Genomic DNA, 27,561 nt, shown 5'->3' with positions numbered 1-27,561 from the left:
ACATTAAAACTAATAATAAATTAAAATATTGAAATAATATTAATAAATAATATATATATAATAAATATTGAAAATAATTATATAAACACTGAGGAATTTAACTCATAAAATTTTAAGTGTGAAACATTTCAGAAAATTAATGTGTAAAATTACAATTGTCTGGTAACATTCAGAACAATGTGATTCATTGATATCTTATATAAAGTATTTGTTACCAATATATCCGAGCTGTGTTATTTCAATTGAGTTAAGAATAGTTCTAGTGTCTTTATTTAAAAGCTGTAAAATGTAGTGTAAAAAACGAAAATAGAAAATATATTTTAATATTTTATTTATTAATTGATAAAATTACATCCAATATAGTATCACGATTTTAATACTACTAAATTCATTCTATTTAGTTTTCAGTTATTGCATTTATATATTTGTCGCACTTTTTCAAAATCTCCATCAACAGCACCATCACGTTGACCAAATAATTCTTTTGAATTTTTCTAAAACATACAACCATAAATTTTCATTAACCAATTTAAAAGAAAACAATTCACTTTTTTACATATTAAACAGTTAAAGCCAGTAATAATACCCAATCAATGATAAAATAAATTATGAATGGATAGAATGATAAAATGATTTTAAAAATTTCTTTTAATGAGTTGTTTTAATCTCTTCAACAAGTAAATTAGTCTCATTTACTTTCGTGAAGTGATTCATCATGTTCCAGTATTTTTTGCCATTGTATGAAATGACAGCAAATCATCTTTGAATGTTTGTTTTTATTTCAAATTTTCTTATCGCATTACTTCCATCACAGCATGTTTATGAATATATGCAAGTTTATTTTTTTATCAAGTGCTAAAGAATTTTTCAAAATGACTGACATCTGGAAGCATAGTTGTTAGATTTAGTTATCTTGGGACAGATAGCAGGCGATGATGCATTACTCTACATAGCGGCAAGTAATTATATTTTTTTATGTTAAAATATGAATCGCACTTAAATTATCAGTGGTTATTTTTGTGGTAGTCACTGCTTTTTTTCATGTTTGTAGTTGATTTGTAGCCATGGTGATATAACGTAGGTGATGTAACATCTTTGAAGACAAATGAAAATAAATTATTTGTATATATTTGTTTTTATAAATAAGATTAGTCCTGCAGGAGGTATTATTTACTTGTTTGCAGACATAATTGAAATTACAAACTTAAACTTGCATATATCTAACTTAAAACTAAATGTTCACAACCATATCCCTGTTAATAATTGTCTGCTTACATTATTTACAATTTTTGTAGTTATCTTAAATTTACATTTTATCATGTATCCCCTTTTTTAACTTGACAGTTTCATTTTCTGTTTCAAATTCTTAAGAGTTACTGGTAGCTCGTTAAAATATTATGGCATTGAATAGAATCTTTTTTGCCTACATTTAAGTCTTCTTTTGGTGTAGATTAAAATGGTTTTCTTTCAGTGTTTATTTTGTATTTTTCCATATTAATTTAACAAGTCTATTTTGTAAATTTAATAAAGCCATAAGTACGTTTTTAAACTTTGATCCCCATTCCACGATCCCACAGTTTTCTCTGCTATTAAACAATTAATAATATATAGATAATAAAGTCAACATTTAAAAATTTAGTGAATTTGTAAGAACAAAGTAAAACTCTTAGTTTCTGTGTTATATTTTCAATATACTGGTTTTAATTCATATGCATATCAGTAGCTATCCCTAGGTACTTCCTATTAGTCACCCTTTTTGTTCTAGAAGATTTTCAATTATAACATTGTTATGTGTAATAATGGTAATTTCGTTGCTAGTTTTTTTTTTGTGCGCTAGTACATAATTTATAAAAATGATTGTATTTTTGAAAGATTTTTAATCTACATAATGAAGAAATTAAATTAGAAGTAAATTCCTAGTGGGAGAAAATTAAAAGACAATATAAAAAAAGATTTTTTTTTTATATATTAGAATTAAGAGCCTCATGTGATTTTTCAATTTTTTAATGGAAGCCATACTTATTAGCCATTTTTAGTATTTTTCTTGAAGTTTGTAAATAAAATATAAGATTAAAAGATATGGGGATACAGCTTTTCGAGAATAGTGTAAAACTATCACCTTATCAGAGATGTTCATTGTGGTATTTATGTAGATGTTATGTGGACTATGTCTTATTATGGAGTTAGAAATATGATTCATAAAAAGCAAAATAGATGTACTAGTTTTAATTTTTGTATCCTAATAGAAATTATTTGGATAGAAGAGTCGCTGTAGCAGTGATCAGTATGCTTTTGTGGTATGTCTCTGTTTTTGTCATATTTGTAGTTGATTTATGGGCATATTAACAATATTGTAAAAACTATGATACTAAGTTAATAAACGTTTTTTCAATAATGATCTTCATATGCTTTCATTCTTCTTAATTAAAAATAATTATAAAACAGTTAGATAAAAAATAACTTACTTTGGATATCATTGTAGGTTTACCATTTTTAGAGAAAGCCATATTTGGATAATGCATAACACTATTTAAATTGTATGAAACATTATATGTTGACACAAATGTGCTTGGAGCTTTACTGAAATCTCTTCTGTGCCCTAAAATGTAATAGTTATAAATGGAATTAAATTATGAACATAATTAAAATAAATTTACCATATAAAAATTTAATATGAATTAATTGAAAAATTAAATACCACAAAACTTGCATAATATTACATAACATTTAAGAAAAACTCGCTTTAAGGAAGAAATAAATAATTTAATTGATATAAAAATTATTTGTTCTTTTGAGTGATAAATTAATGTTTATTCGTTATATGAAAAATTAATAGTTTAGCAACAGAATAATACTATACTTTATAAACTTAACTCTGAATGTGAATGAAATCAGTTATGTGAAAATGAAAACTATTTTGATTTTATTAGAAAGTTTAATCACAAAAGCCTGGCTATGAGACTTCCATTATTATCAATATATACAAAATATACTGTGCGTAGCCTATCATAACCATCATGATTTCAGGCAATGTTACATCAGTCACAAATCATTCCAAAAGTAGTATAGTGATTCTCAAGAACTACAAAATCCTATGCCAAGTTTACATAGGATGGTAAGGAATAAAGTGGTTTCCCATTGTATTCTTTACCAGTGCAAACATGTATTTGCTTATCAGAATGTGAAACCCACAAAATGCAAGTGATATACACATCTACAAGTGATCACTTCACTCTGTTCACCAAAGGAAGAACTGATGTCTAGTGAGTATAATTTACTCTCAAAGAAAGAAAATCTTACTAGTCACGTGTTCGTCAGGTGTTATTTATGCAAAACAGCTGTTGAGGGGGGGGGGGGGCAGATACGACTATCAAATTTATATACTTATTCTGTTATGAAACAGTACGCTAAATACACTGCTTCAGCTCAACAGGGAATAGAAATTATATTACATAAAATTATAAGTTAAAAAATTAATATTAATTACATAAAATGCCATAAAATTAATGTTAATTACAGTCACAAGATAAAAATATACCTCTTTATGTTATGAAAACAATGTATTATGTATATCACTTCAGCTTAATAGAGGATAGAAATTATATCACATGAAATTATTTTTAGTGTTAACTGTCTAATTAACTTAACAAATTGCTTTGTAGTAGCAGTATGTAATAATTTTGTTAAAATTAATATAAAATATATTAAGATTATGAACAGGAATAAATCTTTCTAATTTTTTCAATGAAAGGCCAGGGTCTGTTGTAAAGTAGAATACAGAAAACAACATTTAAAAATATTACACATTGGAATGATAGCCAGAAACATTTTCCAGGGACATTTATAAATGTAAGAATACAATTGGCAAGAAATTTAATTACAGTGATTATTATAAGGAAAATCAAATCTAGAAAATGTCAATTTTAAAAATCAGTATTAACAAATTTAAATCTTGCACTTGAAAAAATACATGTTAATAAAAACAATGATAAAAGTGAATCAACAAGTAAAATTTGAAAATGATGGCATACAAAAATTATAAGTTTTATTTAAATTTTTGAAAAATTTAAATTTTTATTTGATATTTGAGTATGATATCAAAACCATAGTTTCATCAACATCTGCAGATTGTTATAACAGAGTTATTAATTTTATCTCAATAATTGAGGTAGAAAATGTATTTTTCTGTAGTTTTCAAGTTTTAATTGTTTTTAATTTCTTTTTTTTTTTAATAAAAAATCCATCCTAAAGCGGCTCAGATCTCTATATAAAAGTATTTATTGGAAATTATTTAAAAAACAGTAAATGAAAACCCAAAAAGGAAGCTATTAGAAATTTAGTTACAGGATGTATCACATGTAATTAAAATTGTCACATTAATGAAAGCGTTAGGGTGACATTTTATTTTTAATTAAAGAAATAAATTTGTTCACAAAAAAACTTAAATTTTCATATAAAAAAATAGAAACTTTTGACGATGCCAAGACTGAAACAGATTTTTCCAGAAAACATGAAACTTACTTATATTTTACATACTGTTCTCATAAAAAGCCTATTGTGGTTATACTCATCCTTATTTGCTGAACTGAAATCAACTCTTCAATGGCAGCGAAAATCTTTTTTATTTAGAATTTAAAGTATTTATTTAACTTGTTTTTTTATAGATTCTTTGTTAGACTTTTAACATACAAAATATTAACATTGAAAAATTAAATTCAACAGTGTGAAATTCTAAGCAATGAAATTTTTTTTGTTTTGGGTCTCGCCACCCTATCTCACTTCAGTTAACTGAATTTTTATATGAAATATATGTTACTCTGATACTGTATTAATAATGGGGTTGTGCTTCTTGTAGATGTATATTGTTGCATTTTGATTAGATTAAAATATTAATGTTTATATAATTTTCTTATATAGTATAAGGTATACAATGTTATGAAAGGTCTATGATTCATAACTCTGTGTATGAATAGTATAGAATAGAAGGTACCTGTTACAAATATCACTGTTTTGTCTTACCTGACTGCAGTTTTTTTATAATGCTTACATTCAGGCGTACTATTGAATGACAAGTAATTGCACTGTTGTAGCAAACACATCCCTGAGTTCATTTTTTAATTTGTATAGTCAGTTAATTTGCAACTGATAAATACTGAAGACTTTTGAAGGGTTTGTTCCGTTTTGTTAGTATGAAGTATGAAAGTGAATTATAATATAAAACTTTTTTTTTTTTTTTTTTTTTTTGTCTTCAGTCATTTGACTGGTTTGATGCAGCTCTCCAAGATTCCCTATCTAGTGCTAGTCGTTTCATTTCAGTATACCCTCTACATCCTACATCCCTAACAATTTGTTTTACATATTCCAAACGTGGCCTGCCTACACAATTTTTCCCTTCTACCTGTCCTTCCAAAATTAAAGCGACTATTCCAGGATGCCTTAGTATGTGGCCTATAAGTCTGTCTCTTCTTTTAACTATATTTTTCCAAATGCTTCTTTCTTCATCTATTTGCCGCAATACCTCCTCATTTGTCACTTTATCCACCCATCTGATTTTTAACATTCTCCTATAGCACCACATTTCAAAAGCTTCTAACCTTTTCTTCTCAGATACTCCGATTGTCCAAGTTTCACTTCCATATAAAGCGACACTCCAAACATACACTTTCAAAAATCTTTTCCTGACAATTAAATTAATTTTTGATGTAAACAACTTATATTTCTTACTGAAGGCTCGTTTAGCTTGTGCTATGCGGCATTTTATATCGCTCCTGCTTCGTCCATCTTTAGTAATTCTACTTCCCAAATAACAAAATTCTTCTACCTCCATAATCTTTTCTCCTCCTATTTTCACATTCAGCGGTCCATCTTTGTTATTTCTACTACATTTCATTACTTTTGTTTTGTTCTTGTTTATTTTCATGCGATAGTTCTTGCGTAGGACTTCATCTATGCCGTTCATTGTTTCTTCTAAGTCCTTTTTATTCTCGGCTAGAATTACTATATCATCAGCAAATCGTAGCATCTTTATCTTTTCACCTTGTACTGTTACTCCGAATCTAAATTGTTCTTTAACATCATTAACTGCTAGTTCCATGTAAAGATTAAAAAGTAACGGAGATAGAGAACATCCTTGTCGGACTCCCTTTCTTATTATGGCTTCTTTCTTATGTTCTTCAATTGCTACTGTTGCTGTTTGGTTCCTGTACATGTTAGCAATTGTTCTTCTATCTCTGTATTTGAACCCTAATTTTTTTAAAATGCTGAACATTTTATTCCAGTCTACGTTATCGAATGCCTTTTCTAGGTCTATAAACGCCAAGTATGTTGGTTTGTTTTTCTTTAATCTTCCTTCTACTATTAATCTGAGGCCTAAAATTGCTTCCCTTGTCCCTATACTTTTCCTGAAACCAAATTGGTCTTCTCCTAACACTTCCTCCACTCTCCTCTCAATTCTTCTGTATAGAATTCTAGTTAAGATTTTTGATGCATGACTAGTTAAACTAATTGTTCTGTATTCTTCACATTTATCTGCCCCTGATTTCTTTGGTATCATTACTATAACACTTTTTTTGAAGTCTGACGGAAATTCCCCTTTTTCATAAATATTACACACCAGTTTGTATAATCTATCAATCGCCTCCTCCCCTGCATTGCGCAGTAATTCTACAGGTATTCCGTCTATTCCAGGAGCCTTTCTGCCATTTAAATCTTTTAATGCTCTCTTAAATTCAGATCTCAGTATTGTTTCTCCCATTTCATCCTCCTCAACTTCCTCTTCTTCCTCTATAACACCATTTTCTAATTCATTTCCTCCGTATAACTCTTCAATATATTCCACCCATCTATCGACTTTACCTTTCGTATTATATATAGGTGTACCATCTTTGTTTAACACATTATTACATTTTAATTTATGTACCCCAAAATTTTCCTTAACTTTCCTGTATGCTCCGTCTATTTTACCAATGTTCATTTCTCTTTCCACTTCTGAACACTTTTCTTTAATCCACTCTTCTTTCGCCAGTTTGCACTTCCTGTTTATAGCATTTCTTAATTGCCGATAGTTCCTTTTACTTTCTTCATCACTAGCATTCTTATATTTTCTACGTTCATCCATCAGCTGCAATATATCGTCTGAAACCCAAGGTTTTCTACCAGTTCTCTTTATTCCGCCTAAGTTTGCTTCTGCTGATTTAAGAATTTCCTTTTTAACATTCTCCCATTCTTCTTCTACATTTTCTACCTTATCTTTTTTACTCAGACCTCTTGCGATGTCCTCCTCAAAAATCTTCTTTACCTCCTCTTCCTCAAGCTTCTCTAAATTCCACCGATTCATCTGACACCTTTTCTTCAGGTTTTTAAACCCCAATCTACATTTCATTATCACCAAATTATGGTCGCTATCAATGTCTGCTCCAGGGTAAGTTTTGCAGTCAACGAGTTGATTTCTAAATCTTTGCTTAACCATGATATAATCTATCTGATACCTTGCAGTATCGCCTGGCTTTTTCCAAGTGTATATTCTTCTATTATGATTTTTAAATTGGGTGTTGGCAATTACTAAATTATACTTCGTGCAAAACTCTATAAGTCGGTCCCCTCTTTCATTCCTTTTGCCCAGCCCGTATTCACCCACTATATTTCCTTCCTTGCCTTTTCCAATGCTTGCATTCCAATCTCCAACTATTATTAAATTTTCATCTCCTTTTACGTGTTTAATTGCTTCATCAATCTCTTCGTATACACATTCTACCTCATCATCATCATGGGCGCTTGTAGGCATATAGACGTTAACAATCGTTGTCGGTTTAGGTTTTGAATTTATCCTTATTACAATGACTCTATCGCTATGCGTCTTGAAATACTCCACTCTCCTCCCTATTTTCTTGTTCATCACGAAACCTACTCCTGCCTGCCCATTATTTGACGCTGAGTTAATTACTCTAAAGTCACCCGACCAAAAGTCGCCTTCCTCTTCCCACCGAACCTCACTAATTCCTACTATATCCACGTTTACCCTATCCATTTCCCTTTTTAAATTCTCTAGCCTACCAACCTTTTTTAAGCTTCTAACATTCCACGCTCCGACTCGTAGAATGTTATTTTTTACTTTTCTGGTGACCCCTTCCTTAGTAGTCCCCACCCGGAGATCCGAACGGGGGACTATTTTACCTCCGGAATATTTTACCAAGGAAGGCGCCTCCATTATTGCTTTTGAAAATGCAGAGCCACATTTTCTTGGAAAAAAAAAACAGCTGTAGTTTTCCATTGCTCTCAGCTGCGCAGTACTCAGAGGACTGAGTGATGTTGATATGGCCGTTTAAGTCGTTGTGACTTACGCCCCTAACAACTACCGAAAGAGCTGCTGCCCTCTTTCAGGAATCAATCCTTAGTCTGGCTCTCAACAGATACCTCTCCGATATGGTTGCACCTTCGGTCCAGCTGCTCTGTATCCCTGAGCACTCAAGCCCCCTCACCAATGGCAAGGTCTCATGATTCATAGAGGAGGAAATATAAAACTAACTATATAAATTACAGTGAAACAATTAAACTCAATAAGTAGTTACAGAACATAATGGTAGGAGGGGTCCCTATTTTTAATCCAAAATGGCAGCTTTTTAAATTATGACCATCTAAAATCTAATAAAGTTTAAGATCCTTTTCTTAAAATTGTAACCTTTCTGTGTAATATGCTCTGGAACCTTCCAGATGTCATACAAACAATCTAATATTCAAGAAATTAAAAATAAATAATGTAATTAGTTATTCATAAACAAACTAAATACTTACGTTCATCAACATTTTGCCACAAAACTTGAACATATTCATCTCTATCCGGTCTAGCTTGTTCATGAAGTAATCCTAGAACATGTAATAATTCATGCTGAATTGTACCATTGCTTTTAAAACATTCTGGTGACATAAAATTCACTGGAATTGGACTGATATCTGATCTATAACCAACAACAGCATAACAACCACGATTCTGTATCTTGTTTATCAGAATATAATTATCATCATGCTCATTATCATGAACATCAGCCGTGTAATCTGTATAAGGAATAAATTTTATACATGTTTGAGATTCAATTATGTTCATATTTTCTCTAACTTTATCAATTTCATCATTACCTGTGAAAAATAATAAATGAATGAGTACTTATAAAAAAAATTGATTTAATACATTTATTAATATGTGCGACAATAAACACTGCCAAAGAACTAATATAGAGACATGTCATAGGTGCTCTAACAAACACCATTGCCACCAACTTGTGAAAACAGCAGGTGCAACCAACAACTGTATTGATGCTCTACTTTTAACTGGTTTATAGGCAACTAACACAGGCATATGGTTAGGTTACAACAGAGTTTATTGATGCCCTTTTGCAGAATGGTAGGAGAGGTCCCTATTTTAATCCAAAATGGCAGCTTTTTAAATTCGCTCCAGTTTGGAGTGAACACTATTTAAAGATTTTTGAGTGATTCAAGTAGGTTATATATATATATATATGTACAGCAGTTATATCAGCAACATTAGCGGATTGGTAAGTATTCCATTCTGATAATCAATGTTGCTTTATTCTCAAAATTTACTTTTAGTTTCTTTTATTGCTTACAATGTGAATGACAGCCATTTAAATATTTGCCTTTATTTTTATATTTGTATGTCTTTATAGATAAAGACATTCCAACAGCCATCTAAAAACTTATGTAGCTTAAACTGGATAAAACAGGTTGAAATAAATTGTAGCTGTTTTTTTTAGTATATCTTGTCTGTTGGTATATTTTATATGCTTTTAAGATGTGATCCTTTTTTGTATATGTGTAGAATATCAATGTTGGATTTTTCACTATGAGATTGTTAGCAAATTGTAGTGTTGGTAAGTCAAATATTGATAACTCATGTACACCAATATATACCTTTTCCCTGTATCTTAGAAATCCATGAAAAATGTAGTATTTCAGAATTTACTTTCATAAAAATTCAGCTTACTGCAAAATTGTGGTGTGACATATATACTTATTTTTAGAAATTCTCCCAACGCAGATATGATTGAATTAATTATATAGTTCAGTTGGATAACTACATAAGCCATATAATCCAGAAGTGGGGGAGGGTTTTTTTTAAGAAAGCCTAGACCTGCCTCAGTTGATTATACCTAAGCTGATCTACTTTATCACCAAATCTGATGCTTCCTTCCTGAGGAAAGGATGTTTACTGCCTGAGGGGTCCTGGATACTCTGTTGTGTGGATCTCTATAAGTTACTATGTCCTTGATATATGTGTTGTTTGATTGTAGGAATACTTCCAATATACCTACTTTGGGATTCATTTTTCTACCTGGTTCCTGTACAAAAGAGCCTGACTCAGGGATCAGGTGTTGTCATAAAATGCAAGGCTTCCTAATGCTTTCTAATAAAGTACAACTCAAAACAGTGCTTCCCTACTCTTGGTTAAACAATAAAACTATGGATGTAATAATTATTTATTATATAATTATTTTTTGTTTTTAAAAAAGTATAGCTGGAGAAAGGTTTAATACAGAGTTACCTCAACATTATTATCAATAAACTGTAAGTAATAAAAGAGGAAAAAATACATAATAAACTTACTATAATTAGATGTAAATTTATAAGGAACAGTTCTGTTTGGCCATTTATATTTATCCAGTGTTATAGCATTTCTTGTTTCCATTTCAAGTGGTAAAAAAATATCACCTTGGAATAATCCTGATGATAATTCTGGGTAATATCCTTTTCCTGCAAAAGAAATAAGAAAAGATCTTACTGTGGAAATAAAAAAGTAATTTTTGTCAATGATATTAATTTTCATAAAACAATACTTTAAAAAAAATTTTCAAACGTGGCTACCACTTTTAAAGTATGTCCTTAATAAAATGAACTAATACAAAAATGTTATATTAAAACTATATGGAATTATTTATTACCAATCTTTCATCAAATATATTTTTTATAATTTATTAATTTTTTAATATTTTATATAAAACAATGGCATAATTAAATTTATGGATGATTTATTAAATGATATTTAAATTTATTTTCTTCCTGTAAGGATAAAAATTAAATGGTGAAAATTTCTTAATGATTTATTTTTATGCTCCCTAATCCACTAACCATTAACGTAGTCAAAATCTGCAGACATTTTTATGGGTTGCACATGCACTTGAATAGATAACTGAATTTTTGTTATGATAGCTGATTAGGGCAAAGCTTATGATAGAATTTCTTTAAAGCACCATGCTCTGACTGATGTAATTTATTTTCAAGTAGTACTATCTGTTAAAGAAAGTTAAAGTTTTCATATTTTTCAAGATTGTTCTTTCTTACAATATATCATATAAATCATTCAATTACAAAACTGTTTAATTGAACCCATTGCTATTAATTAAACTGAGCTGCTAAAGTAAACTGGAAACACGAGAATTCAAATCTAATTTAAGTATTGTAATATAGATTTAATTTAATTAAAACCATTATAGGATACATTGCAATAGGTAATCAGTGCGATTATTTTAAAGAAACATGTATGTTTATCTTTATCATATATGTCTATCTTTTATATTAAAAAGAATTTTATTTTTTTTAATTTAAAGGTAAAAACATTTTACACACAAACTGTAACATAATATAGCAGTCTAAAAAAAATTTTTACTTTTTTTCAGTCTGTATAAAATAATTTCATTCTGGATCTGTCATAGTCAATAGTACTTACGGATTGAAGATTTTTTTTGTAAAATGAAACTTAATACATCCATTGAAAAATTTATGACTGTAAATGTTATTAAAAATCTCTTTGTTGGTATCATTTTTGTAATTAAATTGTCTACAGTAGATTAGTGGGTAGTAAAAATAATATACTCGCTTTTATAATTTAAACAATTTAAAAAGTAATGGTGTAAATGCTTTAATTTTTTATCAGTGGATAAAATTAAGTGGTAATGTTAGTATGTAAATTTGACAGGAAGTAAATATTTCACTTTTGACAAATGTATGACAAAATGTAGCTGGTTAGGTATGATTGAGATAAGTAAAAAATTTTAATGTGTATCTGTTGCATAATTAACAAATAATTATACATTTTATAATTGATTTTCTTTTTACAGTGATAAAACATTATGAAATATACAAATTCATTAAAACTTATTTAAATAGCCACTTTTAATGAAACAGTTAGCCATTCAAAAAATTAGATAAATCTAAAGTACATTTTTTGGAATTCAGAAATTAGTTTAAAAATCATTTCTAAATCGTACATTAATCTAATATGATTTAATTTGATTTTTACCCATATTAATTTAATATGTAAACACTTATACAAACACCTATCCATAAGTAAAAGTAAATAAAAAAAGAACAATGATTTTTTATATTACAAATTCTTCATTACATATTTACAAATTTCTTTAAAATTATTAATAATAAAAAAAAATTATTAATATTATTACACTTTTTTTTCCCATTATTTATAATATAAATTTCTTCATTGCAAATTTATAAGGCTTTAGTTTTTTAACTTCAAAAAAGATGGTTCTGAATTTGACTAGCATGTATTTGTTATGTCTTCTTAATCGTGAACAAGGTGCAAATTTGGATGATCTCTTTTTCATTTTGTTGAAAAAATTTCTCTGGTGGTTCTGTAGTATGTTTTAAGTTAACACAATTGTAAGTTATAAACTGAAAGCCACACACTATTTATTTAAGCAATTTGAAGATTTGTTTTTCCTATTACCTTTAATATAGTATTAGATTCTTATAAGATAATAATGTATAAGCTGAAAATCATTCTGATATTCAAAGCATTTTTTTTCATGAAATTTCAAGAAAATTAATTAGAAAGCTTGCGGTATAGAAAATAGTTCATGTTTCCTGCATTACAGACAACTTCACGTCACACTCTGTAGTACTTATTTTATATTGTTTCTCTGCATTCTTTTTTTTAATTTTTATAAGCACAAAGTTTTCTCTTTTCTTTTACTACTTGTGAAGTACTCATTCCTCATTGGCAGTCTTAGACACATTTTAAATAAATGTTTAACAAGAAAATTGAAAATAAAAACTTTTGTTAATAAACTAATACGTACACCAGACTGTCTCAGTTCTGTCTGGAGAGTGGTAGAACCAATACTGCTAGCTTGTTTTTATACAAGATAATTTACATTACCCTATGTGATGTCAGGACTGGATTAATGCTTGGTAGATTATCATGATGGCTCTTTTATTTTTCTGAAATCATAGAACTGGGCTATGTGTGTGTATAATCTCAAGTCACAGACCTTGACAGTTGAGTCTGCTATAAAAGCGTTTCTAAGTTGTAGTTGGTTGGTATGTTTGATTGATTTTAATGTTTATAGTTTTTTAAAGTCATAATGTTTTTTATAAAATTATTATTAATTTTATCATGCATTTATTAATTATAAAGGCAGAATAAATGACAAGGAATTAATAAAAATTCTAAGGCAGAAAGGGTTACTCCATTCTATACTCCCAACAATATGTTGAAAGAATATTATGACATGGAAATATCCACAGAATTTTCTTTCATTGTTGAATGATTAAAAAGTGAATTGGCTACAAGATTGTGGCCTCAAAAATACACCAAATTATTTTTTTTCAAGAATAGCCATAACATTTGTTTTTATGCCATTTAATCATATAAATTAACTTTTGTTTATTTCTTATTTATTATGGATATTACTTAAATTATTAAGTTCAGTTTATTTTTTAGTGTTATTATAGTATTTGAAAGAATCGTGTGTTATAACTCTGCTAGAGTTTTGTTGAAATTTGTTAACAGGAAAGGGATAAAATTTTAATTCAAGTTAACTGTTAAATTTATGAAAGAAGAGGCCAAAAGAAAATGCAGTTTCGTAACTTCCAGAAATACATATTGAATCTATTCAGAATTATGATTTCTTAATAATTAGTTTTTATGATGAACAGTCTTAATAATGAATCTTACACAAAATAAAAACATCTTTCTATGCCTGCTTCACTTAAATAATATTTAAATGAAAAAATTTGGTTCAAGTTACCAAGAAATGTGTAAATTGAATATTTATGTGTAATAGAGCAATGAATACATTATTTTCAGAACTTTTTAAGTTATCAAAATGGATGTAGACTTATTATACATAGATGAAACGTGTTTTGTAGTCAGTTAAATAGTGGTTAGTTGACAGCAAATATTATCCAATCTGGTATCAGAAGAAGAGTCTGATTATCATTAGTGGAAGGAAAGTTTTATATCAGATGCAGACCAAGTGACAAAGTACATTAAGTGGCTTAAAAAAAATATAGCAAATCTCGATACTAGATCAGATTTAATTTTAGAAAATGCTTTGCTACACAAAAATCATATGTGGTAACTAAAGTAATAAAAAGACTTTCAAGTTGAGTAAACAACTGTAGAAGTAAAAAAAAAAAAAAATTGTTCAGATATAATTAAAGATAGCCAACAAAGCATTCAATTCAGTAGACTAATTTTTTCTCTCACAATACTATATGTATGCATTAGATTATTAAACTGTTGTAATTTGTAACAGTAATAACCATATAAATTATTTTATTATGAGTATACTTTAATTGTATTGATGCATGTTACTATACGTTTTCAAAATTATTTCTTTAAGGCCTCATAGTTTGCTTAAAAATATAAATAAATGTTCATTATTATTATTATTTGAAATAGGTTTTGTCTGCAAATATGAAGTTGTACAATTTTTAGGCCTATGTTTATTTAAACAACTAATATACGTACTGATCTATTTCTTTTCATCTTATAACTAGAGTGGTTTAAACTGTCAACTAGTATAAATTAAATACCGATGGGAATAAAGATTTATTTCAGTTTGTACATGTTAAAATTCACCTAAGGAGTTACGCTTGATGCTAATTTTATCCTTTAAAACTGCGGTAATCAATTTCACCCCATCCGAAGTCGAAGTTGAGTGGCTATCCATTGGATTCCGAACTGACACAAACTCATTAAATAAATCTGACGAATCTTTTGAACTGCTTATTATTATTTTTTAATAATGTTCTAATTACTTCTGCTGTAACGTTAAGAGTTTCTTGTAACCAAATTTAACAAGAAACTTTTGTATACTCGTATCAGCTGTTGCGTTATGCACATGTTTATTGCGAACTATTAAACTGCAATAACACAAATGAGATAAAAGTTTTGAGTTCATTGAGGGAAAAACAAAAGTATCACTTTAAACTTTTATGATGGAAATACTTAAACTTATTTCTCGTAATGATTTGAGTGGAAGTATAGTCTGTGCTATTGTAATTGCCGGTTGTATAAGAATTGTTAGTTTTTTTTAGTTCTTGTTCGTGTACGTTGAGATGAACGAGTCATTTATGATGAATTAACATGTGATTACAGATAACCTCATTTCCTTATCTTGTTACTTGCATAAATTTGTGTTTAGTATGCAGTGACTTTATTGGCTTGCAAGTCTATGTAACTCAATATAAAAAAAACGAAAACATTGTGTTTGATTTTTATTTTATTAACGTCATATTTTTTCAAAATGGTAAAAATATACACGGTTGAAGGTTATGAAAACTTCACAGAAAAAGTAAGAGAACTTGAAAATTTAATGGGTGAAGATGAAAAAATCATAATACTTTTCAGCGGTTCACGCAGTGATGAAGGTGTTAGTTGGTGTCCCGACTGTGTCAAAGGTAAGTTAATATTAATTTATTTGCTAGAAAATTATTGAAATTAGAGAATTTTATATGAAGTATCATTTTGTAAACCAAATCAGCGTATGCGTAAGTCTAAACTATTATTGTATTTATTTGCACTTATGTTAAACTGGTTTTTACCATTTCTGTAATCATTCTGCCCACTTAAATGTTTGTGATTGGACTATTTTACAGTAATATTGATTTTTAGAATCGCGTTGATTGACAATCTGTACTTTTAACTTTATATAGTAACCACGACCTTTAGAATGTCAGGAATATTATTTGAAAAACACTTAAGTCAGATTGAAAACAAATGTTATTCTTGATTTTTACAGACTTATAATTGTTACTTGATGTCAAAAAAAAGTAAAAACAACATATCTCACCTTGTAGTGGAGTGCCATAGATTTGAAAGTTACATTGTTTTAACTTAATTTTTAATAGAATATTTATTTGATAAAAGTATGTCTAAACAGAATTATATGTATAAAAAAAATTTGGGGTCTTTTCTGTTTCTCTCCCACAATGGGTTTTTTCCTTACGTATTAGTAATTGCTCCTGTTTAAACCCAAGAAATACTTAACAGTAGATACTGGTGTACTTTGGTGGCTGGGGTTCAATTAATTGCTCGCCTCAGGATTGGTCAGCCTGAGTCTGTACAAGATTATACCTCATTTTCATATCATACGTGTCATCCTCTTTTCACTGGATCTTAGGGGGTGCTTATTGTTCACTCGTTGAACGGATTGCTGTGTACATATTAGGAAAATAATTTATTAGACGTTTTATTTTCTTATCATTAGACAAAAACACATGCCAGATTACAAATGGAATAACTTTTGATCCTAAAAGTACTGCAAATTTAGAAAAAAATGTATGGTATTTCGGTGGAAAATGGGCCGATATAGAGTTTAACATAGATTCAAAACAGTCTCTTTATTAATTTTAATAAATGGTTATTTATATTTATTTATTTTATAAATATAATTTAATTAAACTTAACCTACGCTTGCTAACCTTGACTAATTAACAGGAGTGTTTTGATTATTTAAATAATAAATAATTGCAATAATTACTGAATTTATTAAATAAATACTCACAAAATTACGGTATTAATTAGTCAAAGTTAGCGAGCGTAGGTTAAGTTTGGTTAAATTATATTTATAAAATAAATAAATATAAATAACCACTTATTATAATTAATAAAGAGACTGTTCATTTTCCACTGAAATCCGATTGACTACTTTGTTTTTAAATAAAGCTGTAGCTGCAGTGGCGTTAATACGTAAATATATTATAAATTGAAATAGATATGATTCCAGATTGAGATATTTTTTCTTTTTTTCTGAACACCAGTGTCCATTGTTACTCGCACAAAATAGAGCCGCAATTAAAGTATCACAAAATTTTTCACTCAACTTAGTTCACATTTCTTTATTGCTATATTTATGTTATTACTGTATTCTATTTAGCATTATACAAATTTTAAGTGTATTGTTTTTCATTACCCTAAACAACAATTTTTAATTATAAATTAACTGTTTTGTAATGTTTTAATTATAAATTACTTTCTGTCCTTAAAAGATCAACATATGGTTATGAAACTTCATTTTATCCTTAATTTTAAACAGGATTTTTAGTATTTATGATAATGAAACAAGAAAGATGGAAAATAGTAAGTAAAGATTTCATCCTGGCCTTGCACTTAGTTGGAAGTAATTTTGTATACTACTCAATTAACATCAAAAGAGTAACGTTATTGTTTTTCCAGCACAAATTTAGATTTTTTTTTTCAGAATGAAACCTGTAGCCAGGATTTTGTAATTAAAAGTTTGTTTTTAATATTACAGTTATAAAAAATTACTTCTAATTGTATAAGTTACTTTACTTATATCGGTTTCAATAATATTGATCTTAAACCTTATATCATTAGATAAATCGTGATTATTAAAGCAGGCGAGGTTGTGAAGGACATTATGTTGTACCCAGTGTTAGCTGGGTTCATTATACCCATTGTGACAGCTATATTTCTGGATAAACTTGTTACAAGCATATTAATAATACTGTCTATTGAAGATTGATGATACTAGTAAGAGAAAACCTTTTAAAGTTTTTGATGTTCAACTTTCGTTCTTGTTGTCACAGTTGAGAATTTATTGTTATAAGGTTTGTTTTTAGCTCCTGTTAAAAAAATTTAAAAATTGGAACAAATTGCAGCGATTAAATTTTGTATAAAGGCAGGGCAAATGGTTATCAAAATATTTAAAGTGTTTAAAGTTACGTAAGATGAAGAATATTTATTAGGAACATTAACTTATGAACTCAACTTAAGTACTTAACTTCCTGAACTCAAAAATTACCAGAACTGATTCAAAACCTTTGGACTGGTAATCAGATTTTGAATATTAGGATTCTAGAAGAAATGACAGGGATTATTGTACATTACGTATAGTAGATAAGACATTAGACAAAGATTTGAAAAAGAAAATGTTTGAATTTAAAAATCAGAAGCTCAAAAAAATGGTAGAGCAATAATTATTAGTGAAAATAATACTGATTGCATGTTTTGATACCAAACATATCATTAATCATGAATTTATACTGGAAAGAGTAGACTGTAAATTTTATTAAAAAAAAACATGACAGCATAATTCATGCAGTACTATGCCAGAGTTTGCGTAAAATGAGCCATGGTTTCTTCTGCATGACAATTCATCAGTGCATTGTTTGATTGTTGTATTCTCATTTTTGGCAAAACAAGGATCTCATCCATCCTTGTCATCATACTTTGTACCGACCAACTTTGTTTCCCAAAATAAAAAATGGTGATAAAAGGAATGAAATTTGAAGATGTCTCATTGATCTAGAACACTGATACTCAACCGTGTTATAGCTTCACGAACCCAAAAAATAAAAAAAATATATAATGAATATTTCGCGACCCCAACCCAATGAAACCTAGTTAAAACTATTAGCTGCGTTGATAGCGACGAGTGTGAACATGCATGTATCAAGTGTACAAACAGGCGCAATTTACAGGTTCCAACTTTGTGTGTACGTTATCCGTGTAATTTGGAATGCTTGCATTATATTCGCTGTGAGTGCGTCATGTTCGAACATGCATATGATACGTTTGTATACGTCGTGTTCTCAGCAGTATAAAAGAGGCGTAAGGAACTGCAGAGAGTCTGTAATTTCGAATGCGAAGCGTGCGACTATTACCTTTATTTAAGTTTTTAAAAGTTTAGTTTCACTGAAAACAACAGTAATTGAGGTTTCGGTTTTTTAGTGTGCAAACAATCTGTGAAACTGTTTTTTTTTTCAATTAGATTCCTATGCAAAATTTATAAATTTGGGAAAAAACGAAGGGAGCCAGTGAATGACCCGCCCGTTTGGGCGCATAGGTTGGATATGAATAGAGCACTTGTTCAAAATTTAAGGAGTGCCCAGCGCAGAGCCTTAATTGTATGCACTGGTGTTTTTAAAACAACTTCCTACGAGGATACCACCGTATTGGGAAAGGCTCTCCCAATCGATTTACTGGTGAAAGTTCGGGCAGCCATGTGGAGATTGCGAAGAGGCAGGGAGGCCGAGGTATTTGGGATGCGGTTTCGGGCCGGGCCAGTAGCGGAACAGAACGATGATCACAATGCAGCAGATCTAAATTGAGGGATGGTATGCTTCGAGTTCGTTTTTAAGGAGGATAACGGGGGGCCCAGGTGCTCACCAACCATGTTAATTTGAACCAATATCTGTTTTGGTTCCGCCTGACAGCTGATGAGCTGTGCGTCTGCGGGGAGGTCCAGTCAAATGAACACCTGATGTTTGACTGCCCTGCTCTCAGTCTCAGGGCGGGGGGGACAAATTTATTCGTCGCTTGGAAACTAAACATCCGGATCATAAAAGCAAACTTATGGAATTTCTCGAAAGAAAGTTACATACTTTGAAAAATCAAAAAGCTTCTATTTGTAAATCAAGCCTCATAAAAGTAATTGAAGCATCTTATCTGGTAGCATTAAGAGTAGCTAACAGGTCCAAACCCCATAAAATCGCAGAAAACATCATATTGTCTGCTGAAACTGATATGTTCTGTGTTTCAGTAGGTGTGGAAGAAGCAAAAAAATTCTGCTTTCTAACTACACAGTATAAAGGCGAATCGATGACATGTCTGCCGATGTCCGCGATCAGATAATTCAGCGAGCGAGTTCAGGTGAATTTTTTAGTATTCGATTTCATTAATCAATAGATGTGGCAAAAATTTCTCAGTTCTTATGTTTTGTGTGGTATGAATGCGATAGGGACAGATCAGTCAAAGGAAATATGTTGTTTTGCAAATACGTGGTTATGCAGGAGAACAATGTCTTTGATGTTTTTATGAAGCTACTAAAAACTATAACTTAGGTTGGACAAAATGTATTGCAGTATCTAGTGGTGGCAAAGGCGATAACATGAAACAATGGATTTCTGAAAAAAAAAAGTTAAAAGATCGTCTTATACGAAGGGCGGAATGGACGCACCGCACTGCTTCCTTCACAGATATGTTCTTGCCACAAAAAATATGTCAGAAAATCTCAAACAAATTCTTTGTAAAGCTGTAAAAATGGTTAATTATATTAAAAGTTGATCCTTACAGAATTGGCTGTTTGCGAAACTAAACGATGAAATGGGCGAAAAGAAAAAATCTCTTGTTTTCCATACAGAAGTCCGGTTTCGAGGATAAACAAACGCCATTCCCAATGCTTTTATAGAATAATGAGTATTTGTTGCTGTTGGCTTACTTAATTGATGTATTTTCGCATTAAAAAGGCATGAATGTGAATTTACAAGGACGTGATAAAAATATTTTGTTAATGACAGATGAAGCTTGATATCTGGATTATTCGCCGTCGTAGCAAAAATTTTGATATGTTTCCACTCGCTTCAGATTACATTGAGAAAAATTTGGATGAAGAAGACAGTATTATTCACCACAGTTGGCTAGCGTGAAATTGCATTTGTGTGAACTAAAAATTCAGCCGGCGGAATATTTCCTGTAAGATAAAAATGATTCTCGAAGAGATGGGTACTGAATCCACGTTAAGTGAGAACGTTGTTGCAGTAGCTAAGTTACCATTTGAGATTCATCGAAATGTCTGCTGACACAGAAGAATTGGAAATATTAATCCCTTTCGCCACGTCTTAGGTTTGTGAAAAGGGTTTTTCGTTTATGGCTGCGCTAAAAATTAATTACAGAAATCTTCTTTTGAAAACCTAACCTGGGAGTCACGACCCCCAGGTTGAGAAATGTTGATCAAGAAAATTATTCTCGAAGAAAGATTTCTTGGGCATTTGATTTATATGTGTTTTGTAAATGCTGTGTAGACGTATGTGGGGATTATTGAGTGAAGGTAAAGATTCATGATCTTTCTTTGAGTACTTAGTTTTTGTACTGTTTTAACATTGATATAGCAAATGACATAAACATGATTAAAAGCAGGTAAATTATTTTGTGTTTGTGTATTTTTTTTTAAGTAATTCGGTTTAGCATAATTCATAAAGAGACATTGTATTTTTGACTATGTTCATCTTTCTTTTTTTTTAAGTGATTGATGTAGTACTATCTATAATGTTTACCATTATTTTCAGTTATATTAGACACGTAGTTCTAATTTGGCAGCCGAATAATAGGACGTATTTTATTGAAAGTGGCGATTTATTTTGTTTGCAACAAAAAGTTAGCATTAATTTTAGCGTTAAAAATACAGTCTAGTGAACTAGTGAAGATTTTAGAGTAGGCTTTTAGCGAGGATGTTATGTTGATACCAAGGGTTTACGAATTATACAAACTGTTTTAAAAGGCCATGAAGGTGGCAGAATGGTTGGACGTCCTAACACATCAATAATTAACGAAAATATCAGTAGAATAAAGGACATTGTGATCGATAATCGTCAAGTCACTATAGAGAAGTTGGGGAAGAGCTGGGAATCTCTTATGAAACAATTTTGACTAAGATTTTGGGCTTGAAACAAGTAGCGGCAAAAATGTCTTCAAAAACTGTGATTAAATAATTCTTATATTTTGGTCCACGATAACACTCCAGCCCAACAATTCACTATTAGTTCTTGATTATTTAGCCAAAAATAATACTACTGATGTCGGAGCTTCCACATTCTTCAGACACAGAACCCTGCGACATTTATTGTTCCCATTGATTAAGATAACATTAAACAAACAACCATTTGCGACGATAGTTGAAATAAAAAAAATCGCCTAATGAACCATAATGCTGCACAAAAAAAATTATTTCCAAAAATGTTTTGACGATTGGAAAAAACGCTAGTATAAGTGTGTCACATCTCTGGGGACTACTTTGAAGGGTACGGTATTATTGTAGAATAAGAAATAAATTGTTTTTGATAAAAATTAGAATTCCTGTTATTTTTTTATCACATCTCATGTTTTTATTCTTTTTTACTTGTACGTAGTAAAGGAAGTATTGTGATAGCGAAAAATTTCGGTTTTCAGATTTCTACGGAAATATCCATTTTGACCATCCTTGAATCCATTTTGACTAGATTTGGCGTCACGTCTTTACGTACGTGAGAATATATGTACGTACTTACGTATTTATCTCGCGTAACTCAAAAACGATTAGTCGAAGGATGTTGAAATTTTGGATATAGGACTGTTGTAACAACTAGTTGTGCACCTTCCTTTTTGATTGTACTCGACTGCAGTAACAAGCTCTCATTTAGAGCTCTTCAACGATGTATCATAGCTGGTACTTATTTTCATTGGTTCCAGAGTTATAGCCAAATGAAATTTTAATTAATGAAATATTTGGATCTTAGAATGGGAAGAAAGACAATCGGTCTTAATCTCCTTTTTTAACATTTTTTTTAATTTAAATATATTGATTTATTAATGAAAACTAATCTCTGATTGTAAAAAAAAACTGAGAAAATATCTGTAGTTATTAATGAAATAAAATTTTATTTACTTTCCATTTAAAAAAAAAAAAATGTGTACATGTAATTTAATAGGCGTACAAAGAATTCAAGTGATGTCCACATCATATTTTTTAAAAGTAAAATATTGAATGCCACCAAAACAGAGAATTGAAAAATGGATTCACTTTATGAACAAAAAAAATATTTTCACTAGTATCCAGCATCAATTACCATTAAATAAAAGAATTTGGCATTTGTTTATGATATATTACTTTTTAATAATTTAATGGTATTTAATTTGTTAGTTTTGAGATAAGTTATTTTTGTGAAAAAATAATTTGTGGGACTATACTTTTCTTTCAGCATCAATTACCATTAAATAAAAGAATTTGGCATTTGTTTATGATATATTACTTTTTAATAATTTAATGGTATTCAATTTGTTAGTTTTGAGATAGTTATTTTTGTGAAAAAATAATTTGTGGGACTACTATATTTTTCTTTTAATGGCAGTTTAGCTTACTAGTGTTATTGATTAATATCATAATAGTACTTGTACGTTTGTTAAAAACTAATCAGTAAGTTTATGTTTGATTGGTTTGGTGTGCAATTAAAAAGCCATAATTTTGTATAATTTCCTTGATAATTTTGATTGATTTTAAATGTATTGTTTTAATTCATAATTTCATATTTTGTTGTCTGATGAATTTTTGAAATTTTTTAGCTGAGCCTGTTATTGAAACAATATTAAAAAAGTATGAAGATAATGAGTCCATTTATTTTTTGCATGTTTCTGTTGGTGAGAGAACAGTGTAAGTTTTTAAAATTATTGTATTTTATTATTTTTAATTTAATTAAACATCGTAATATTGCAGTCCATTTTAGTTACTGAGTATTTATAAGTTTACAGCAGTTATACGTAGGAGAATTTAAATTTAAATATTTATATTTAACATATTTATACTGACATTGATGGATTTGTTTAATATTCTGAAAGCTGGGAATTTAGTGGAGATTACTGAATTGGATTCTTTAGTAGCTACATTCTTTGATGTAATGAGAATACCTTTAATTTATTATATCCAAGAATCATTAGATCAGACTTTTAAATTAGAACCCATCAACGAAATTGTAGTAGTTCTGAATGGACAGTATTGAGGGACAGGTAAGGTTAAAATATAACTGGTCTGGTCAGCTCTTGAATGGTTGATGTTCCATTAGAAAGGAATATGCTAAACTACAAAGGTGTTGAATATGCATAGAGGTGATGCAATGCCTTTGCACCATCTTTGTGCATAGTCAAAAAAATTTAGACTGAGATTACAAAAAATTCTTATTTATATAATTTATTTCTAGAATAGAAGAATTTTTCTTGAATACCTTACCAGAAAGGTAAGGTACCTTACTTTTCAGGTACCTTACCAGAAATAATGACTGAGAATTAGTCAGGACAGAACAGGGAAGACAATAAATTATTAAAGTGCAACATCATTATTCCATTTGATAAATGGATATTGCCTGCATCTTTTTGATACTCAGTGTGCTTCATTTAGAAATCCCACTTTCACACTATTTGATTGCAAAATTGAAATTATAGTAATGCAAAAACGTAGGGCTGGTAATTCTGCAGTGAAAAATTGTTTACTACTCATTTATTTTTTGTAGTGTTTTACAAATTCATACATTTTTTATTAATTTCAAATCTGTCTATTACATTAGTCTAGTATAAGCTGGGTTTATTTTAACATATATTAGGATAGAATAAAAATTAAAAAAAAAAAACAAAAACATTCATTGCTTCTCTATGTAATTTCTTAGTAGAGGTTGAGACCTTGCATTCAACTCCTGGTTTGTGATAATGGAATGGGGACTTCGATGACCTGATACTGAATTTCATGGACCCTAAGCAATTTATGGACTCTAAGATGCAGATTGTCATTGGTGAGGCCACAAATCAGTGAAATGTTTCATCCATTACACTTGTTCTTGAATGCTCATTGTGACTCATTTTCTACAGCTTCATGGCTTTCTTTAAATTTGCCAGCCTGACCTACACTGGGATAAATGACAATATCATATCTCCGAATAGTACAGATAATATGGTCAAAATTTTGGAGTGTTTGATACCTTCATTCATAAGAAATTTGACAATAATATGTTTTCAATTGATGGCGAAACATCTTGCCCTAACATGATATTACTGACCAGAGAGACATGTATGTTGAGGCAGCTGAAGCATCCATCTTCTCACATTTATGTTGCTATTATTCCTCTACATTAGTCCACCTGTGTTTGAAAGACAGAAGTATGGTTTATATTTGACTAACTCTTGTATTATTTAAGGATTTCATTAATTTTCAGTTATATGAAACCAACTAAAATACCTCACCGTTAAATATGTAGTATTCAAAATATCTAAATCATTGCCTATAGAAGATATATTCTCTACAATAGTTGTAATTATTCACAATATTTGTGTATGCTAAAATATTTAATTTAAAACTTTAGTTCCTCATTTAACAAACAAATGTACCAAAACCCAATTGAACAGTTATGTGGTGGTTGTGATGATTTGTTTACATCTTTAAACAGTCATATGCAATTATTTTCTGCCTTCTATTCTTGACTTCAGTTGTTGCAGCTTCATGATAATATTTGATGAGATCATGTACAAACATTTTTTAAGGTTTACATTGTTAATTAATTGAGCTCAAAAAAATTTCTCACCTTTATTTGTATAATTTATTTGTAAATAAATTTATAGAAGTGTGTCCTTGAAGTTCTTGTTATAAACTTATGGTTGAAAAACCTTGTATGGTGATTTATTATTCCTTATCTGAAAGTTTAGTAATTAGGAGGTGCAGAGTCGTGATCCAGCAACTTGCTTTTAATACTTTTGTTTTTAATATTTTTACATCTCACCTCAATAAATCATTAAATTGCAAGTACAGGTATATTTTTTTGCACCCAATATAAAATATAATATACAGTTTTCCCTGATTATTTGTAATCTAAAGAGGGACTTATTGAACCTGCAGTTGTAATATAACAGGGGACCTTTTCACCAATCAGCTGTATCTATTATATTAAATCAATCAGTAGTTTTCAAAAGTTAAAAAGTGTGTAGTTTTTAGCTAGTTTTACTTTTCTGAAATATGCCAGCTAATAAAAATAAAACTAGGAAATCCATATTTTTTTTACAAAGAAATATGCATACTTTAAAAAAAATAATGCCTGTCTTTTTGTTTACAAGTGTTTATTTGCTTGCATCAGAATTTTTTTAAAACATTCTTGAAAAAATATTATTTATATGAGTGCTGCAGTATAAATACAATTTAAATCCGTATGGAATGAATATCTCTAACCAATATCACTTAAAACAGCTTTAATGTGAAGTGATATAAACTGAGAAAAGTTATTTCATTTCTAACACTTGAAATTGGTAAAAATATATGTAAAATAGACATATTCAAATTTTGTAACGAAAATTATTAACCTTTTTTTAGTAAGCTTTAAAATGTAATATTTTAAGACATTCAAGAAATAATTATTCAGTGATTTTTTTTACAAAATTTTTGTAGGCATTAATAGTATGTTTAAACATAATTACCATTTTACAGAACTAGCAAAGATTTAGGGTTTGAATAAATTTATATAATTAAATGAAAGCCCAGTTTTCATATCACCGTTTTGGTTATTTGAATCTGCATTCCAGACCATTTTTTTGACAAATTTATTAGTTTTTTCTTAATAGGAAAAAAAATTTAATTGTGAAATTCTCATTTATTGATAAAATTATTTTATTGCAGAATTATTTTCTATTCTGTAAGAATTGGGTTGGCAATGATGTTAACTTCTTCTCTGGCTTAAATAAGTAGCAGCTATAAGAATCTATGATTTGAATTACATTATATTTTCTGTGTTGTCTATGATTTAATATGATTCTTCTCATCTATTTGTTCTTTTATATATGCAAAATGTAGGTTTTCTATGTTCTATAGGTTTTGGATTATAAGATTTACAAGATAGTATATGAAATGATAGTTAGAAATGTTATAATGAAGTAAAACTTCCTATGATCACATTAATAATAAATTAATTAAACATTTTAAATGATTACTGGAAAATAAGATTACTTGTTCATTGTATTTTGTCAAATAGTACAAATATGTAACATTTGTATTTAGTAATATACAAACAGTAGTTATTCAGGATTATAGATTACAGATTTTATATATGATTATTACATTTTTTTTTGCTTTTTACAGCTGGAAAAACCCGCATTGTGAATTTCGTACTGACCCTAAACTTCGTTTGACTAGTATTCCAGCATTGGTTCGTTGGAAGGGAGGCCAAAGATTAATTGAAGAAGAATGCAGTGATGAATCACTTGTTGAACTTCTGTTTGAAGAAGAATAATCTTATTATCATTGTTATTACTGATATTATTTAAAAATTATATCTTTAAATAATACTGAATTTAGTTTTTTTATGTATCTTTTATTATTTTAATTATAAAGAATTATATTTCTGATGTAATTAATGATTTTTTTTTGTATCAAAAACTAAAACAAGCAAGTGGTTTTAGCTGAGTTTGTGTTGTGAAAACCACCCTAAACATATCTTTTGCTCATCACAGATTTTTTTCTCAATTATTAAGTGTTTCTTTTGCATTTTTTCTAAAAACTTGAAGGCTCTGCATTGCTTATAATTTTCAGCTACTGTGTTTTCACTGAAATCAGAAAATAATTCGGCATTAAAAATTCACTGTGCTTCTGTATACCTCTCCATATGGTGTTGCCTTGCATACTAACTTGAAAGGAATCTTCCAGTGGTAGAAGCATGAATACAACTTTGCTTCCTCTCCCACAATACAGTTCTTGTTATTTTTGAGTCCCTCCCTCATATATC

The 27,561-nt window shown here is 29.3% G+C and overlaps 2 protein-coding genes across 3 annotated transcripts; one reads left to right on the top strand and one right to left on the bottom strand.

Moving 5' to 3' along the window:
* Positions 1-272: 272 nt before the first annotated feature.
* Positions 273-15,261, bottom strand: LOC142323967 (seminal metalloprotease 1-like). 2 transcript variants are annotated; one of them, XM_075364414.1, is made up of 5 exons: positions 14,894-15,261; positions 10,618-10,764; positions 8,791-9,051; positions 2,466-2,599; positions 273-494 (listed from the first exon to the last, which is right to left on the bottom strand). In XM_075364414.1, exons 1-5 carry the CDS (start codon positions 14,982-14,984, stop codon positions 405-407), a joined length of 723 nt encoding a protein of 240 aa, XP_075220529.1. In that variant the 5' UTR covers positions 14,985-15,261; the 3' UTR covers positions 273-404. The 2 variants fall into 2 exon arrangements, with proteins under 2 accessions (XP_075220529.1, XP_075220528.1); XM_075364413.1 differs by having other exon boundaries at positions 8,791-9,132; positions 14,894-15,260.
* A 147-nt stretch (positions 15,262-15,408) lies between these two features.
* On the top strand, positions 15,409-27,189 carry LOC142323968 (thioredoxin domain-containing protein 17-like). Its single transcript, XM_075364415.1, has 3 exons — positions 15,409-15,714; positions 23,375-23,462; positions 26,919-27,189. The coding sequence occupies exons 1-3, from the start codon at positions 15,561-15,563 to the stop codon at positions 27,067-27,069; spliced, it is 393 nt and encodes a 130-aa protein (XP_075220530.1). The 5' UTR covers positions 15,409-15,560; the 3' UTR covers positions 27,070-27,189.
* The last annotated feature ends 372 nt before the right edge of the window (positions 27,190-27,561 follow it).

This window comes from Lycorma delicatula, chromosome 4 (assembly GCF_047948215.1).
Source record: "Lycorma delicatula isolate Av1 chromosome 4, ASM4794821v1, whole genome shotgun sequence".
Taxonomy (NCBI): domain Eukaryota; kingdom Metazoa; phylum Arthropoda; class Insecta; order Hemiptera; family Fulgoridae; genus Lycorma; species Lycorma delicatula.
This window is presented reverse-complemented; position numbering and strand designations above follow the sequence as displayed.

Bases quoted from the DNA above. Each gene is read 5' to 3' on its own strand.
- LOC142323967 (XM_075364413.1), bottom strand. From the start codon at position 14,984: ATGGATAGCCACTCAACTTCGACTTCGGATGGGGTGAAATTGATTACC. The intron at 10,765-14,893 runs GTGAATTTTAAC...TTTCTTTTGCAG, and splicing joins CATCAAGCGTAACTCCTTAG to GAAAAGGATATTACCCAGAA. The intron at 9,133-10,617 runs GTAAGTTTATTA...TATTTTTCACAG, and splicing joins TAAATTTACATCTAATTATA to GTAATGATGAAATTGATAAA.
- LOC142323968 (XM_075364415.1), top strand. From the start codon at position 15,561: ATGGTAAAAATATACACGGTTGAAGGTTATGAAAACTTCACAGAAAAA. The intron at 15,715-23,374 runs GTAAGTTAATAT...GAAATTTTTTAG, and splicing joins GTGTCCCGACTGTGTCAAAG to CTGAGCCTGTTATTGAAACA. The intron at 23,463-26,918 runs GTAAGTTTTTAA...TGCTTTTTACAG, and splicing joins TCTGTTGGTGAGAGAACAGT to CTGGAAAAACCCGCATTGTG.